Source organism: Stenella coeruleoalba, assembly GCF_951394435.1.
Source record: "Stenella coeruleoalba genome assembly, chromosome: 9".
NCBI classification, from domain to species: Eukaryota; Metazoa; Chordata; class Mammalia; order Artiodactyla; family Delphinidae; genus Stenella; species Stenella coeruleoalba.
The window spans coordinates 29,144,118-29,157,875 of record NC_137155.1 but is presented as its reverse complement, the minus strand read 5'-3'; the positions used below and the strand labels follow the sequence as shown (position 1 = coordinate 29,157,875).

Here is a 13,758-nt window from a genome sequence, read left to right as displayed (position 1 = left end):
TCGTAATCCCTGGAACCCGTGAGTATGACCAAAAAAAGGCTTTGAAGATGTGAAGAAGAATCTTGAGGTGGGGGGTTTTCTGGATGGGTCCTAAATACAGTCACAAGGGGGGAGGAGAAAGAAGGCAGTGTGACCACAGAGGCAGAGAACGGCAGCAGCCACCAGAAACTGGAAGAGGCATGGAGTGGATTCTCCCCAGAGCTCCTGGAGGGAGCGCAGCTTGGTTGACGTCTTGATTTTGGCCCAGTGATAAAGATTTTGAACTTTTTGCCTCCAGCACGGTGAAAGGATGAAGTTCTGTTGTCTTAAGTGGCTACGTGTGTGGTAATTCGTTGCAGCATCCATAGAAAACTAATACAGAAAGAGGGGAATCAAATGGTTTCCGCTTACCTGTGCACTCTCGTATTCTGTTTGAACGTGAAACATCCTTATGATTTACTGTTAGACTTCTGTAACCGTCAGGATTTTATATTCAAAACTTTGAGCACTCCTTCTCTTTTAAAACAGTAACCTACTTTAAGCACAATGGTGTTGTATAAACTGAAGACACCGGTCAGTAAACAAAAGGCTTGACTTCTGCTCTCAGCTATGCTGCTTACTACCTGGGTATCTCTGAGTAAATCGCTTATCCATTCTGAGTATCATTTGAACAATGGGAATCATATTACCTGTTTTTCCTAATCCACATGAATTATTATGAGTATTTAATGATATAAATACATGTGGAAAATAATGCTCAACTATTAATTATGCTCCCTCAACCTATAGCAAAGTCATCATGAGCAATTTGGGCCATAAATCACTGAACCCATGAAACATTTTTCTCCCTTAGATTAGATGCTAGAAGTCGAATTTGGGGTTCCAGTTTTTGAACAAGTTCAGGATCTGGGTACATATTGACTGTTTCTCTCCAGAAAGCCTGCCCACTTTATCCTCTCATTGGAAGCACACAAGTGCTCATTTTACTGCACTGTTACCTCAGGGAGTTTTAAAAAATATATATTTTAAATGTTGTGGCAACTTGATGAAAATCATTATTTGTATTTCTTTGGCAAGGTTCAACTTTTTTTTATATTCTTCTTGGCCATTTATATTGTTCTTTAATGAATCGCTTGTGTTCTTTGACCATTCTTCCAACAGTTATTTGTCCTCCTCCTTACCGATCTTTAGAAACCCAGTATTCTTTTTATTTCACATTTTTAATTTTTAAAATTGTGGTGAAATATACGCAACATCAAATTTAGCATCTTAATCATTTTAAGTGTCCCGTTCAGTGGCACTGAGTACATTCATATTGTTGTACAGCCATCACCACCCTTCACTTCCAGAACTCGGAAACCCAGCATTCTTAAGTTAGTTAACCTTTGCTGTGTGTTTCTTCGCCAGTTTGTTTTGTTGTTTACCTTTTACTTTTGCTTATGATGACTTTTGGTGTACAGTGTTTAACATTTGTATGTTGTCAAATTTAGTGACCTTTGTTATGTTTTCCTCCCTCCCTCCCTCTCCTCTTTTCTTACTTCCCTTCCTCCCTTTTCCCCCTCCTTCCTCCCATCTTTCCCTCTGGAAAGCCTTTCCCATTTGGCAGATTTTATTGATTTTTTTTTTTTTACATACGTAGGTTTGCCCTCAGTTGGCAGTAAAACATATTTGAAATCTAGACTCTTGTCAAATAACTTAATCTTAAATCGTCTGTTACCAAACTTTGTAAAAAAAAAAAATTTGACAGGACAAAATACTCTTCAGAGATGATTGCCTGAAGTATACACTGAATCTTAATTCTGGGGAGAGTCCTAATGCAGCATAAGGCCTTTGCTTCCAGCCCGGTAATTACACCTTCTCTAACGCTCAGTCCCTTCTCATTTATCATGAGTGTGTGCAGAAGTTGAAGCAGGGGAAACAGAGACTCAGGTTGTTTGCGCCTTATCCTGTTACCGCTAGCTCCTTCCTCTATATCATCCTCTGTACCCACATTGCCCTTAAGAAGGATAATCATTCTACCACTAATAAGTGCTAACCCAGTGTAGCTTAACATGCCTAACATTTTACAGACATTATCTCAGTTAACTGCCACAAGAGCCATACAAGATAGGAAATACTATTATTGTAATTTTACCAATGAAAAACATGGTTGCTTTGAGAGGCGAAGTGGCTTGTCCAGTATAGCACATTGATTGTATGTGGAGGAATGAGATGTCAGTTCAAACTCAGACCTGATTCCAGAACCAACCTTTTTTTTTTTTTTTTTTTTCCTTCGGTACGCGGGCCTCTCACTGTTGTGGCCTCTCCCGTTGCGGAGCAACAGGCTCCGGACGCGCAGGCTCAGCGGCCATGGCTCACGGGCACAGCCGCTCCGCGGCATGTGGGATCTTCCCGGACCGGGGCATGAACCCGTGTCCCCTGCATCGGCAGGCGGACTCTCAACCACTGCGCCACCAGGGAAGCCCCAGAACCAGCCTTTTAACTGGTATTCTTTCCATGTACACACACACACACACATCACATACACACACACATATATATACACACAAACTTCCCCACCTGGTTTCCTGATGCTTATGTGGCAATATTTCCATTCACTCCTGTCATTGATACAGTAAAGGAGGCAAACAGAGTAGATTAAGCAGACTAGCAACTTCTAAGATACTGAACTGAAATATTTTGGAGTAGATTTATAACTTCTCTCATTCTTGAAACGTCTAATGACATTTTGTCCTCGTTCCTCTCAGCTCAAGCATCTCACGGGTGTAATGTGCTCTGAGCAGGGGAGGTCAAGTGAAGATAGAGGCCAGAGACAAGTGCGTTGGTCTTATTTGGCGATTGTAGTAAATGGTCTGCGTTACAGTCTGTGATTGAAGGCAGCTTGCTGTGGTGGGGGAGATTGAGCCTGGGAGAGCTGCTTTAAAAACTGGTAGTCTTTTAGTTAGTATTTGGATGATTAATCATTCTACTTTCTGTTAAATTTTAAACAGAGTGAGAAATTAGGTCAATGGGAACAGTTCTCCTATTTCTTTCTTTGAAAAATTTGGGACAGTGACAGCCTTCAATTTCCTAGGGTTATTTTGCTTTTGTATTCATATCTATCAATTATTTAGAGCTTAAGAAGCCTGCAAAAAATAGGGACTGTGTGCTGTTGCCTTTTGGGGTGGGTGAGAGTACAGTTCGCTGGTCACCCCGTGAGCGCCTGACTGTCGTGGCCCTTGTCAGATCCTCAGCGCCTACTCAGTGCCTGGCATGATACATTTTTGATCAAAGTACTGCTTGGTGTGGATGGAGTGGGGGAAGAATAAGGATCAAGCAGAGAGAACAGTTTGCAGCCAGGCTTCCAGGCAGGTTTGGGGATGATTGAGAAAGCGCAGTTGTCCCATTAAAATTGGCTCTAACAAAGGCTTGTGTTTGTGATTATTTGCAGGAAGATTACCACTTTGAATATACAGAATGTGATAGCAGTGGCTCCAGATGGAGAGTTGCCATTCCGAATTCTGCAGTGGACTGCTCTGGCCTGCCTGACCCAGTGAGAGGCAAAGAATGCAGTACGTTTTGACTTTTTGACCACTTGTTTTCCTGATTAAACCATAAGCCCCTCATACGAGCCCGAGAAGTTCCTTGTAGTGCATATATAAAAGACCTTTGAGAAAAAGAACATTGATCTAGCAGAGCAAAAGCATCCTTTCTCAACACTCAGCGCCCTTACGTCTGGTCTGTAACGGGACACAGGCAATATTAAAGGGTGTTATTTTTATTTATTTGTTTAAAAAAATCTGGTTTACTGTCTTACTTGAAATTCTAAAGGGCAGAGTGGCAGAATTTCTATTTAATAGATTTCTTTTCTTCTTTACATTTTAAGAGACTTTTCAAACATTTTTGATACACATAGTAACGTTTGGTACGTGTAATATTGTTAAACACGTTACATAAAATGTAGCATCTTAATCGTTTTTAAGTGTACAGTTCAGTGGCATTAAGTATAGTCACATTGCTGTGCTTTCATCACCAGCACACATACACACGCTTTCATCCGGCAATGGATTTCTTTTTTTTCTTTTTCTTGCCATAGAAATATTATAATTTGACTTTATAGTGTAACGTACAGAGAGTAGAGAATTGATGACTGTCACATTCAACAGCTTGTCTTTTAGCAATTAAGCAAGTTTGAAGTGCAACATTTTGAATTAACAGAAATATGTCATGAAATTTATTTTCATTTATAAAGTCTACTTTTTAAAATCCTTGAATTTGGTGAGTCACAGGTTCCTGCAGTGAAGTCATCTTGGGGTGTCCTAGAGTTCAAAGCTGGAATAAGACAGAGAGATTATTTTGGTTTTCCTACAGCCTTCCAAATGTTATTCCTAAAAGCTGAGTTCTTTTGTTCCCAAATGAAAGAGCAGATAAGCAAATTAATTAAACGGGAAGCTAATTCCTTCCTCTTCATAGAGAAACTGTATCTCTGTTACCGGCTGGAGGGGTTTTCGCATAGGTGTGGGTTTACTGATAAGAGAGACGGGAAGACGGCAAGTCTTAGGAGGAAAATCAAGGAAGAAAGCAATCATTTCTTGGTGAATGATATTAAATGAATACAGAGAGAACCTAAGAACCCAGGTAACCAGAGAAAGACTTGGGTCTAGCAAGAATCTTAAGAGGATAGTGGGGTCAGTGGATATGAAGATGATCCAAGGCTGGGGTATATGTGACCACCTGTGCAGAAAGAGGACCAGCTCTCAGTGAGGGAGGATTGCAGTTAAAAGGGAAGCAGCCTGAGTATTGCCTGTGGAATTAGCTCATTGCAAAATTGCTTCTGTCATCCTCCTAGAAAATCCGTATATCATTTATCTATATTTACCTTTTACTTGTGGGCTTATTCCTTGGTTCCTTGTAAACAGCCCTATTGAGGTGGAGTGTGTAACCATTTTGAATACTACCCTGTATCTAAGTGGTGTGCTGCTGTTGGCTGGCACTGGCTTTTGAGAACTCATTGTGCCTTTGAAATGGGCCATGGTGGAGTATTTACACCATGGGAATTGGCAAACACTACAAATCAGGTGCCTCTTGAGAGCCGGTTGTTCAACACTTACCAGGACACTAGTGATTAAATTTATCGGCCAAGGGTTTAAAAATCTGTTTCAGAACTGATGCTTCAATACAAATTATTTCTATTTGAATGTTGCCAGGGATGTTTTTGCTCATTATTTACTATGATCTTCCACAGATAATGTTATGAATTTGACATGCCAGCTTGAACTGCTCTAAGAACTTGGTCTAGTAAACTCACTATTAGTTGTTTGTCACTTTAAATGATGACAGTACTTACTTTAAAAATGATACCCGGAAATGATACTACTTATGTGATGGCTGGGGCATTTTTTGTCTTGGTAGTTTGTCTGAAATCTGAACTTACACGTACTTTTGTGCCGTATACTTATATCAGCTCTGGGAGTTATTAGTCTGGCCTCTGATTGTGACTTTTTTTTGTATGGTAGAGGCAAGTTATTTTGAAACTCACTGCTGAAGGCAGTTATGATAATAAGTGACTATTCCTTCAGTGGCTTAGATTTTCTACTGCTAGTAATAGCTACCATTTCTCATATACAGATTACATGCTAAACATCGTGCTTGGAGCTTTGCATCATTTTCTGTTGTATCCTCACAACAACCATCTCAGATAGCTAGTCTTAGTATTTCCACTTTACTGATGAGAAAACTCAGACTTAAAGTGGTGAAATAAGTTACTGCAGGTCGGGTCATATAGCCAGGACATGGCAGATCTGGGGTTCAAGTACAGACATGTTTGATTCCAGAGCCTGTCTCTTACCCACTGAGTTAGATTACCACTTGAAGATGACAGCCTGGAGGAGCTTCCAGGACCCCGTTGGGGTGGGGATGGTGTGGCCCAGCAGTTGGGCCACATAAAAGAAAAGAAAAACGCGGAACGCGGCAGCTTCAAGTAAGTGAAAAATATTTAGGGCGATGGTTGTGTGAGGCGTAATTTCCCCAGATCCTAGTGTCTCTCAGTGAAGCAAAACCCAGAATGTGTCCTCGGTGGAAGTTCCTGTAGAGTCTTCAAAATGTAATTAGCTAGATCTCTCCCCCTTCCTCAGAAAGAAGCAGTAGAGGAGGCCTTTCCTTAGGAAAGGGATTATGAGAATGTTTATGTAGCACCTGTGCATTTTTTTAAATAGAATTGATGGGCAAGCTATATTATATCTTTATTTCTTTAAAAATCTTGTAAAATCTGGCTACAAGGCTCTAAGTGAAGTTAGTGGGAAGTCAGGTATCAGTTTTTGCTGTGGCGGATCCCTGGACTGTATGTGAGCTTGAGGCTTGCTGCCCTCAGGAAGTGGGATGGAGAGACCTCTGGTTATTAACTGACACAGCGTCTCATTGTCCTGCTGTCCCCCTGCTCTGGAAACCTCAGTGTCTTAGGCAGTGCTGCCGTGGGCCACTGAAATGACTTCATCTCGCTCCTTCTCTCTGCTGGCTCCAGGCTTGGCTCCAGGCTTAGCTCCAGGGAACTTTGGTGCTTCTTCCAAGCCCTGGTGCTGAGTCTCGTGTCCGTGGGCATCACTCAGGCACAGCTTGCAGGTAGCATGTCATTCCTGAACACACAGCACTCATTGCCTCCTCCCAGAATGAGGGGATATAACCCCTGTTCTGACTCCATCCCTTCTCCACTGCTGCGTCACTTCCCTCTTGCATGAGAGTTTAAAAAATCTTCCCTTGACTCTCTGGGTGTCCTCTTGACTTTCTTAGATTGTCAAAAACAATATTCATTTTGGAATGGTTGCCTGGATGGGGTACCTTCTCTCTCTCCTTCTTCTCTCTCTTGTCTCTTCTGTCACCAACCACACAGGGGAAAAGGGACTTCTTGTTTCCAACCAAACCTTAGAAATAAAAGCCTGGCTACTAGGAGTGAGGAGAGAATTCCTTTACCTATTGCCTTACATATTTTCAGAGAAGTCTAGAGCACCGAAGGGAAATAAACATAAGTTATCTCTTCCTTTGGGGAGTGTGTATCTTCTATCGCTTACTCCTTCCCGTATTTCTCGGCCCATGACTGCAACCTGAACACATCATTTTCTAACTGGGGATGACTATTTAAGATATTTGTAATCCCACGTGGTATGTTAGCATCAAGTTATAGTATTGTGGGCATTGTTTAATCTTGTACTTTAGTATTTATATAAACTAATATTTGGTTCTTAGATTAAGAAATGCTGTATACAGATTAGAAGGAAAACCCTTGACTGCAATTGTTTTCCTTTTTCCATTGTGTCTCTCTGATCTCTTGTCATAACCTACATTTCATGGGCCTTAAGGAGTAAGCAGAGGTGACAGTTTGAGTCAACGTCTTTTGATTCTAGTTTGGAGTTGAAAGAGAGGAAGGATTCTCATGGAAAGAGAGTTGGCTTTAGCTTCCTGGGTGGGATGTTTAAAAATCCAGTTTTGGGGGGATCATAGCTCTTTGAAATGTAGGCTCTTCCGCAAGATTCAATGCCTAGTCTGTTTCAGTTGTGTAGTGTTGTTATTGTTAGGGCAGCCAGTGCATCTGGGCAAATCGAGTACGTTGATATTGAATGGTGATTGCGTATCATGCTGGAAGTCTGTTCCGTGGAATACTCATCCCAAGAAGTATTGCATGTAAACAAAAAAAGCGTGTTGAGGTTTTTTGTCGTGAAATACCAATACTTTAAAAAAATGGTGAATGCTGAATCCCCTTGATGGAGGGATGCAGTCCACATGTTCATAATAAAGCCTCTGAGAAACATGGTAATTATGTCTAGACTATTTACTGTGTGTTAACTGCATTCTGTTTTACCCAGAGTTTCCCAAGTATGTTTGATTATAGAACTCTTTTATCCGATGTGTAGTTGCACCCTTTTGCTAATTTCTGCATATAACGTTTTTGGAGGAACACAGATTTAAATACACATGGCAGGCTAATTTAGTCAATTTTTATACGTTGTTATTTGTGCTATGATTTAACTAATTTCATACAATTTCTTTGCTCCGTAAGTCTCAGTGGGAGCATTACCGCATGGGTGTCCAGTCCCAGGCCTCCCACAGTTTGTGGTCAGGTATGATATACACCTCAGATGAAACCCCAGATCTGCAACAGACTTGTATGTTTTGAGCAAAATATTTAGTCCACAGGTATTTATTGAGTTTTAATTCGTTCACTAAACATTTGTTGAGTATTTCCTAAATTCTTTTTTTTTTTTTTTTTTTTTTTTTTGCGGTATGCGGGCCTCTCACTGTCATGGCCTCTCCCGTTGCGGAGCACAGGCTCCGGACGCGCAGGCTCAGCGGCCATGGCTCACGGGCCCAGCCGCTCCGCGGCATGTGGGATCTTCCCGGACCGGGGCACGAACCCGTGTCCCCTGCATCGGCAGGCAGACTCTCAACTACTGCGCCACCGGGGAAGCCCGTATTTCCTAAATTCTTGATGATAGGGATCCAAAAATAAATGAACAAGAGATTCCTGTTTTTTCGAGGACTTTTTATTCTAGTAACGGAGCCCGTGGGTAATAAATTATTTCGAGTATCGGGGCAAAGTGCAAGATAGATACAAATACCTAAGGTGATCTTGCCGGGGAGGGAGGAGTCAAGAGGACCTCACAGTGAAGCAGGTGTGAGTTTGAAATGCAGACTGAATCACCTTGGAAAGTTATCTGACCCCTGGCAGGTGGATGTGAAGAACTGCGCCCAGACTGCGAGTTGAGACAGGGATTAAATGCCATACTTTACGGGCCGTTACGTGTTAATTTTCTGAGGATCTCTGAGGCGAACCCTGAAGGAAGGTGTTCACGCACTCGATGAAGCAGAGTGGCATTTGAGGCAGAGGAAACGCGGGCAGAGGTGCAGCTTAGAGGCAGCACTGGGTTTTCCTGGGGGCTATGGGAGGTCTGTGTGGATGGCACTCGGAGAATGTGAGCAGGGACAGAGATTCTGACAAATCCCATAGGCTCGGTGTGTTACACCAAGGACTTTACCCTGGAGACGGCTATTTGCAGGTGTTTGAGGGCCTTAAGTGGAATGATAAATATAATCTATAGTGCCTGGAGTCATAATTATATAATAATATAACTTAGTGAAAATAACAATAAAATGTATAATAGCCAATCTTTACTTGCTTATGTCAGGCACAGCTGTAAATGCTTTACAGGTGTTCAGTCAAACCCAGTCATCCCAACGACCTTGTGAAGGAAGCACTGGGATACCTCCCACAGGTAGGTCAAAGGCAGAACTGGGATTTGAAACCGAGCAGTCTGCCTCCTGGGTCCGTGTTCTTAACCCCTATGGTGTCGCGCCTCTTTGGACAGGACTACAGTGTTCGTTGAGCAAGTTGTTAGGCCCCTTCTTGAGGCATTGTGGTCACCTTACATTTACCTCTTGATAGAAATATGATGCAAATCTCCTATAGGTAAGTGGAGTTTTTAAAAGATGGCATCTAAAGGCTCCGATATATTGCTTGGGGGTTTATTTTAATTGATTACTGACCTGCTTGTAGATTTTATTCTTAATTGTGTATTTTTATGAAAGGTAAGGGAATAACGTTCTGAATGTAAGGCACATTTGTAGTTATATCCTCAAATACAATGAGTTGCTTAGCGTTTAGTTTTTCTTTTTCTGTGTCTAGAAAACTGTAGACATGTCTAGAAAACATACATATAGTATGCGTTCATTATCTGACATGTATTAGAAAAATATCGGTATTTTTTCAACTACAGAAATTCTTAATTTAGAATAGAGTCCTGTTTCATTCTTCCCAAGAGGAGAGGAGCTGTCATCCTCTCCTGGATCCTAAGGCAGCTTCGAACACTGGGATGTTTGTTGATTGAATAACCCTGGTGCCATCACATTAGAGACTGCCTTTGGTGTTTCATTTCCACAGGTGAGACACGGAGATCTAATCAGATTAGTAAAACTTTATTCTACGTATGAAAGGACAGAAACATTTTGTCCTCAATAGGCTTAGTTTGGGATGTTGGTGCATCAGATTCCAGGCGGGAAGAGGGTTGGAGTTAAATCCACTCAGCAACACGCGAGTGGTGGGTGAAAGGCAGCAACGCACGAGATTGTTACGATAACAGATCAGAAGCAGGCTTTCCATCAGTTGTGTTTGATGGGAGCTATGGTCGAGGGAACTTCTTTGAAAAAAGTGTTTTATGAGGAGATGAGAGAACTCAGCCCTCAAACCGGCAAAATCAAGGGCAGAGAAACTATCAGGAGGTACAGGGTGACCGACACTTTCTAAGGAAGAGGAAAAGTTCAGGAAGATAAGAATCAAAGTGTTGGGTCATAATTGGAAGTTGAGAAAACTGATTTCACAGATGCATTGCTCTGCCCCCTTTGGTGACCTCATCAAGTACTCTCAACATTTTCCCTCCCCTGACCTTCGCTGTTAGATTTTTTTTTCCCATAAACCTTGTGTCCTCCTGTGCTCGAAGAACTGGAATTTGTCTTCTTCCCCATCAAACACCGAAGTCAAGAAGCCACAATAAAACACACTTGTGGGTTTTTTTTTTAAAGATGGAATCTACCTTAGTTAGCTTTTGCTTGTAAAAACAGATGGGAAGTTTTAATCTAGGCTCCACTAATTTAATGGGGATTATAGCTGTGGTGTTACATGGATCAGTTTTCTACGTAACACCAGGAGTTGGTGATGTTTTTTGGGGGGTGGGCAGGAGGGAGGGCAGGTATTCTGGCTGATCTGTCTTCTCTGCAAAGCGCAGTGACTGTCCTACCATCCTAGCTGTTAGGGTTCTGTGAGGACCCATTCTCTGGAAAGAATGTTAGACGTGAGAATTCATTTTCACAGATGGAGAGGCAGTCCTCTGACTGAATATTCTTTTCAGAGAATAGTGAATTAGAGAACACTGGCCAGAGTGGTTTGTATTAATGTACTGCTTTGTATGTCTCCTGTCTCCCTTTCATTTTTGTAAAATGAGAGGTGAAAATTATTTTTTCTCCCTTCTCTGTCAAAGAATTTCCCAAATCTGAACTTACAAACATCTCTGTGGCCCCCATCTTCATCTCCAAGTCTTAATGGAAAGTTAAAGGTGGTTATTGGTAGCATCAGGCTTAAAGAATTCGGTTCTGATCATTTAACTGTGCCACTTCAGACTTTGCACAGCAGCTCGTGTGTTCACTCCCCGTGTGGCCAGGCAGCCCTGCTGGAACTAGAACTCACGTCTTTTGACTTCTGGGGCAGAGGTATGTTTTTTGAATTCTATTCTTCTTTACTTCAGATACAAACAGTGGATTTTTCTTAGCTTAGCTATAATAAAATCTTTTGGCTCCATGGTACTGCAGGGAGTCTGTTTACTAGGTAGAGAGTCATAAGAGTCATGAGACTCATAGATAGTGAGTCTGCCTGTGGTGACTGTAGAAAACTTGAACTAAGATGCCCTAGGTCACACAGATGAGGAAACTTGGCATCCATATTGGGAGGGTTTGTACCAGGTGATCTCGAAAGTCCCTTTTGGTCATCCTGATAGGTTTAAGTGTTATTACATATCATAATTTATTCATTCTACGATCACGTCATGCCTCATATTCCATCACCTGTGAATTAGAGTGGAGTAGACCAATATAGCTCCTCAGTGATCATGAATATATACTCCTCATAGGAACACTGCAGTGTCTGCTGCTGTTAGAATTTGCAAAGTGTTACCTTCTGTTACTCTCCTCCAACCTTATCGTGAACATGGCAGACAGGTGATGGACTCACAATCAGCCTGCATTGCTGCCTTGTGGATTTTGACAAGAAAAACACACTTACGACAAATAAAATCTCAATGAAACAGAAGAAAGATTCCCTTCAGCCAAGGGGAAAATTGCCTTCAGTGACTAAGAACATCAGCAGGAAATGGCCTGTTTTTCTTTTTAAAAAAGTTTTATTGAAGTAGAGCTGATGTACAGCGTCGTGCCAATCTCTGCTCCACAGCAAAGCGGCTCAGTTACACGTGTATATAATATGTGTATAATATGTGTATAATATGTGTGAATTTTTAAAATATTCTTCTCCATTATGGTTTACCACAGGATACTGAATATAGTTCCCCGTGCTCTACATTAGGCCCTTGTTGTTTATCCATTCTAAATGTAATAGTTTGCATCTACCAACCCCAAACTCCCAGTCCATCGCTCTCCCTTCCCCCCACCCACCTTGGCAACCACAAGTCTGTTCTCCATGAGTCTGTTTCCGTTTTGTAGATTGGTTCATTTGTGCCTTATTTTAGATTCCACATATAAATGATATCACATGGTATTTGGCTTTCTCTCTCTGACTTACTTCACTTAGTATGATCATCTCTAGTTGCATCCATGTTGCTGCAAATGGCATTATTTTGTTCTTTTATATGGCTGAGTAGTATTCCATTTTATATATGTACCACATCTTCTTTATCCGTTCATCTGTCGATGGACATTTAGGTTGTTTCCATGTTTTGCCTATTGTGAACAGTGCTGCAATGAACATAAGGGTGTATGTATCTTTTTGAATAGTTTTGTCTGGGTATATTTCCAGGAGTGGGATTGCTGGATCATAAGAAATGGCCTTTTTGTGTGTGTGTGTGTGTGTGTGTGGTATACGGGCCTCTCACTGCTGTGGTCTCTCCCGTTGTGGAGCACAGGCTTCGGATGCACAGGCTCAGCGGCCATGGCCCACGGGCCCAGCTGCTCCGTGGCATGTGGGATCTTCCCGGACCAGGGCACGAATCCGTGTCCCCTGCATCGGCAGGCGGACTCTCAACCACTGCGCCACCAGGGAAGCCCAAGAAATAGCCTCTTTTAATGTACTGTTTTGGAGTCTTCCTGTCTCACTTTCATTTTTGTAAAATGAGAGAAATTATTTTTCTTCTTTAAGAATTTCGCAAATAAGAACTTAGAAAAGAAAATGTCTGAGCATTCTCCTTGTCACTGGTACTGAGGGGGGAAGAGCAGCTGAGAGTCGCTAGATTGAAGCTGATGTTCACCTTCTTTTTAGATGCCATTTCTTACTTCCTTTTTGTTTCCTGTGGGAAGAATTATAAACCTGGCGGGCAGTTGAAGCTTTAATAATCTGATAATGATAATTGATTGGCTAAATGATTGATGAAGGTAAAATTTATCATTTTCGAGACCCACAATCTGTGCATTATTTTCCGTTTGTACTTTCCTTAATATTAGTAATAGTTGGAAAAGTGTTCTTCTTGTATAGTCAGTAATGACAATGCCTGCAGCTTTAACCTTGTTTTATTTATCTTATGTAAGTGAAATGAGACAATTGAAGAAAATAGACGTATTGGCTCATCTTAATTCTGGAATTGATTTAATTAATCATTTCCCCATAAATATATGTAACTATTTTTTATTTAGCTATTAACTTGGGTTAACAGATAACGATAGTTTTACAGTGAATTTATCTTAGTGAAATGTAAATTCAGTCTATTTTGAGGAAGATAAGTCTAGACTAGACTAGACTAGATGCTCCATGAGAGTAGGGACTATTTCCATCTTATTCACCAAAATACCCTTGGTGCCTGGTTTGCCTACTAACTACTAGATAAGAAATATCTGTTGAGTGACATAATATAGTGTGATTCCCATATACTTACCTGTAATGAGAGTGCATAGGCTCCCTGTACCATCAACATCTCATTGAACAAGTAAACTGAAAATTTTATTACTGCTTCTTATTGCTGTTTACTGTTTAGAAAAGTAATTTTAGTAGTAACTTTGAATTAAAGTAGCAAAAATGGATGAATTATGAATAAAGGTAAT

The 13,758-nt window shown here is 41.2% G+C and overlaps 1 protein-coding gene across 3 annotated transcripts in view; it reads left to right on the top strand.

Moving 5' to 3' along the window:
* Window positions 1-13,758, top strand: part of ELAPOR2 (endosome-lysosome associated apoptosis and autophagy regulator family member 2) — a 267,850-nt gene that overhangs the window by 96,223 nt on the left and 157,869 nt on the right. For all 3 annotated transcript variants that reach the window (XR_013829782.1, XR_013829783.1, XM_079931571.1), the window contains exon 2: window positions 3,410-3,530. Coding sequence is in view for 1 of the 3 variants with exons in the window: in XM_079931571.1 (XP_079787697.1) it covers window positions 3,410-3,530 (121 nt within the window). In the remaining 2 variants the exon portion in view is untranslated. The remainder of the gene's footprint in view (window positions 1-3,409; window positions 3,531-13,758) is intronic.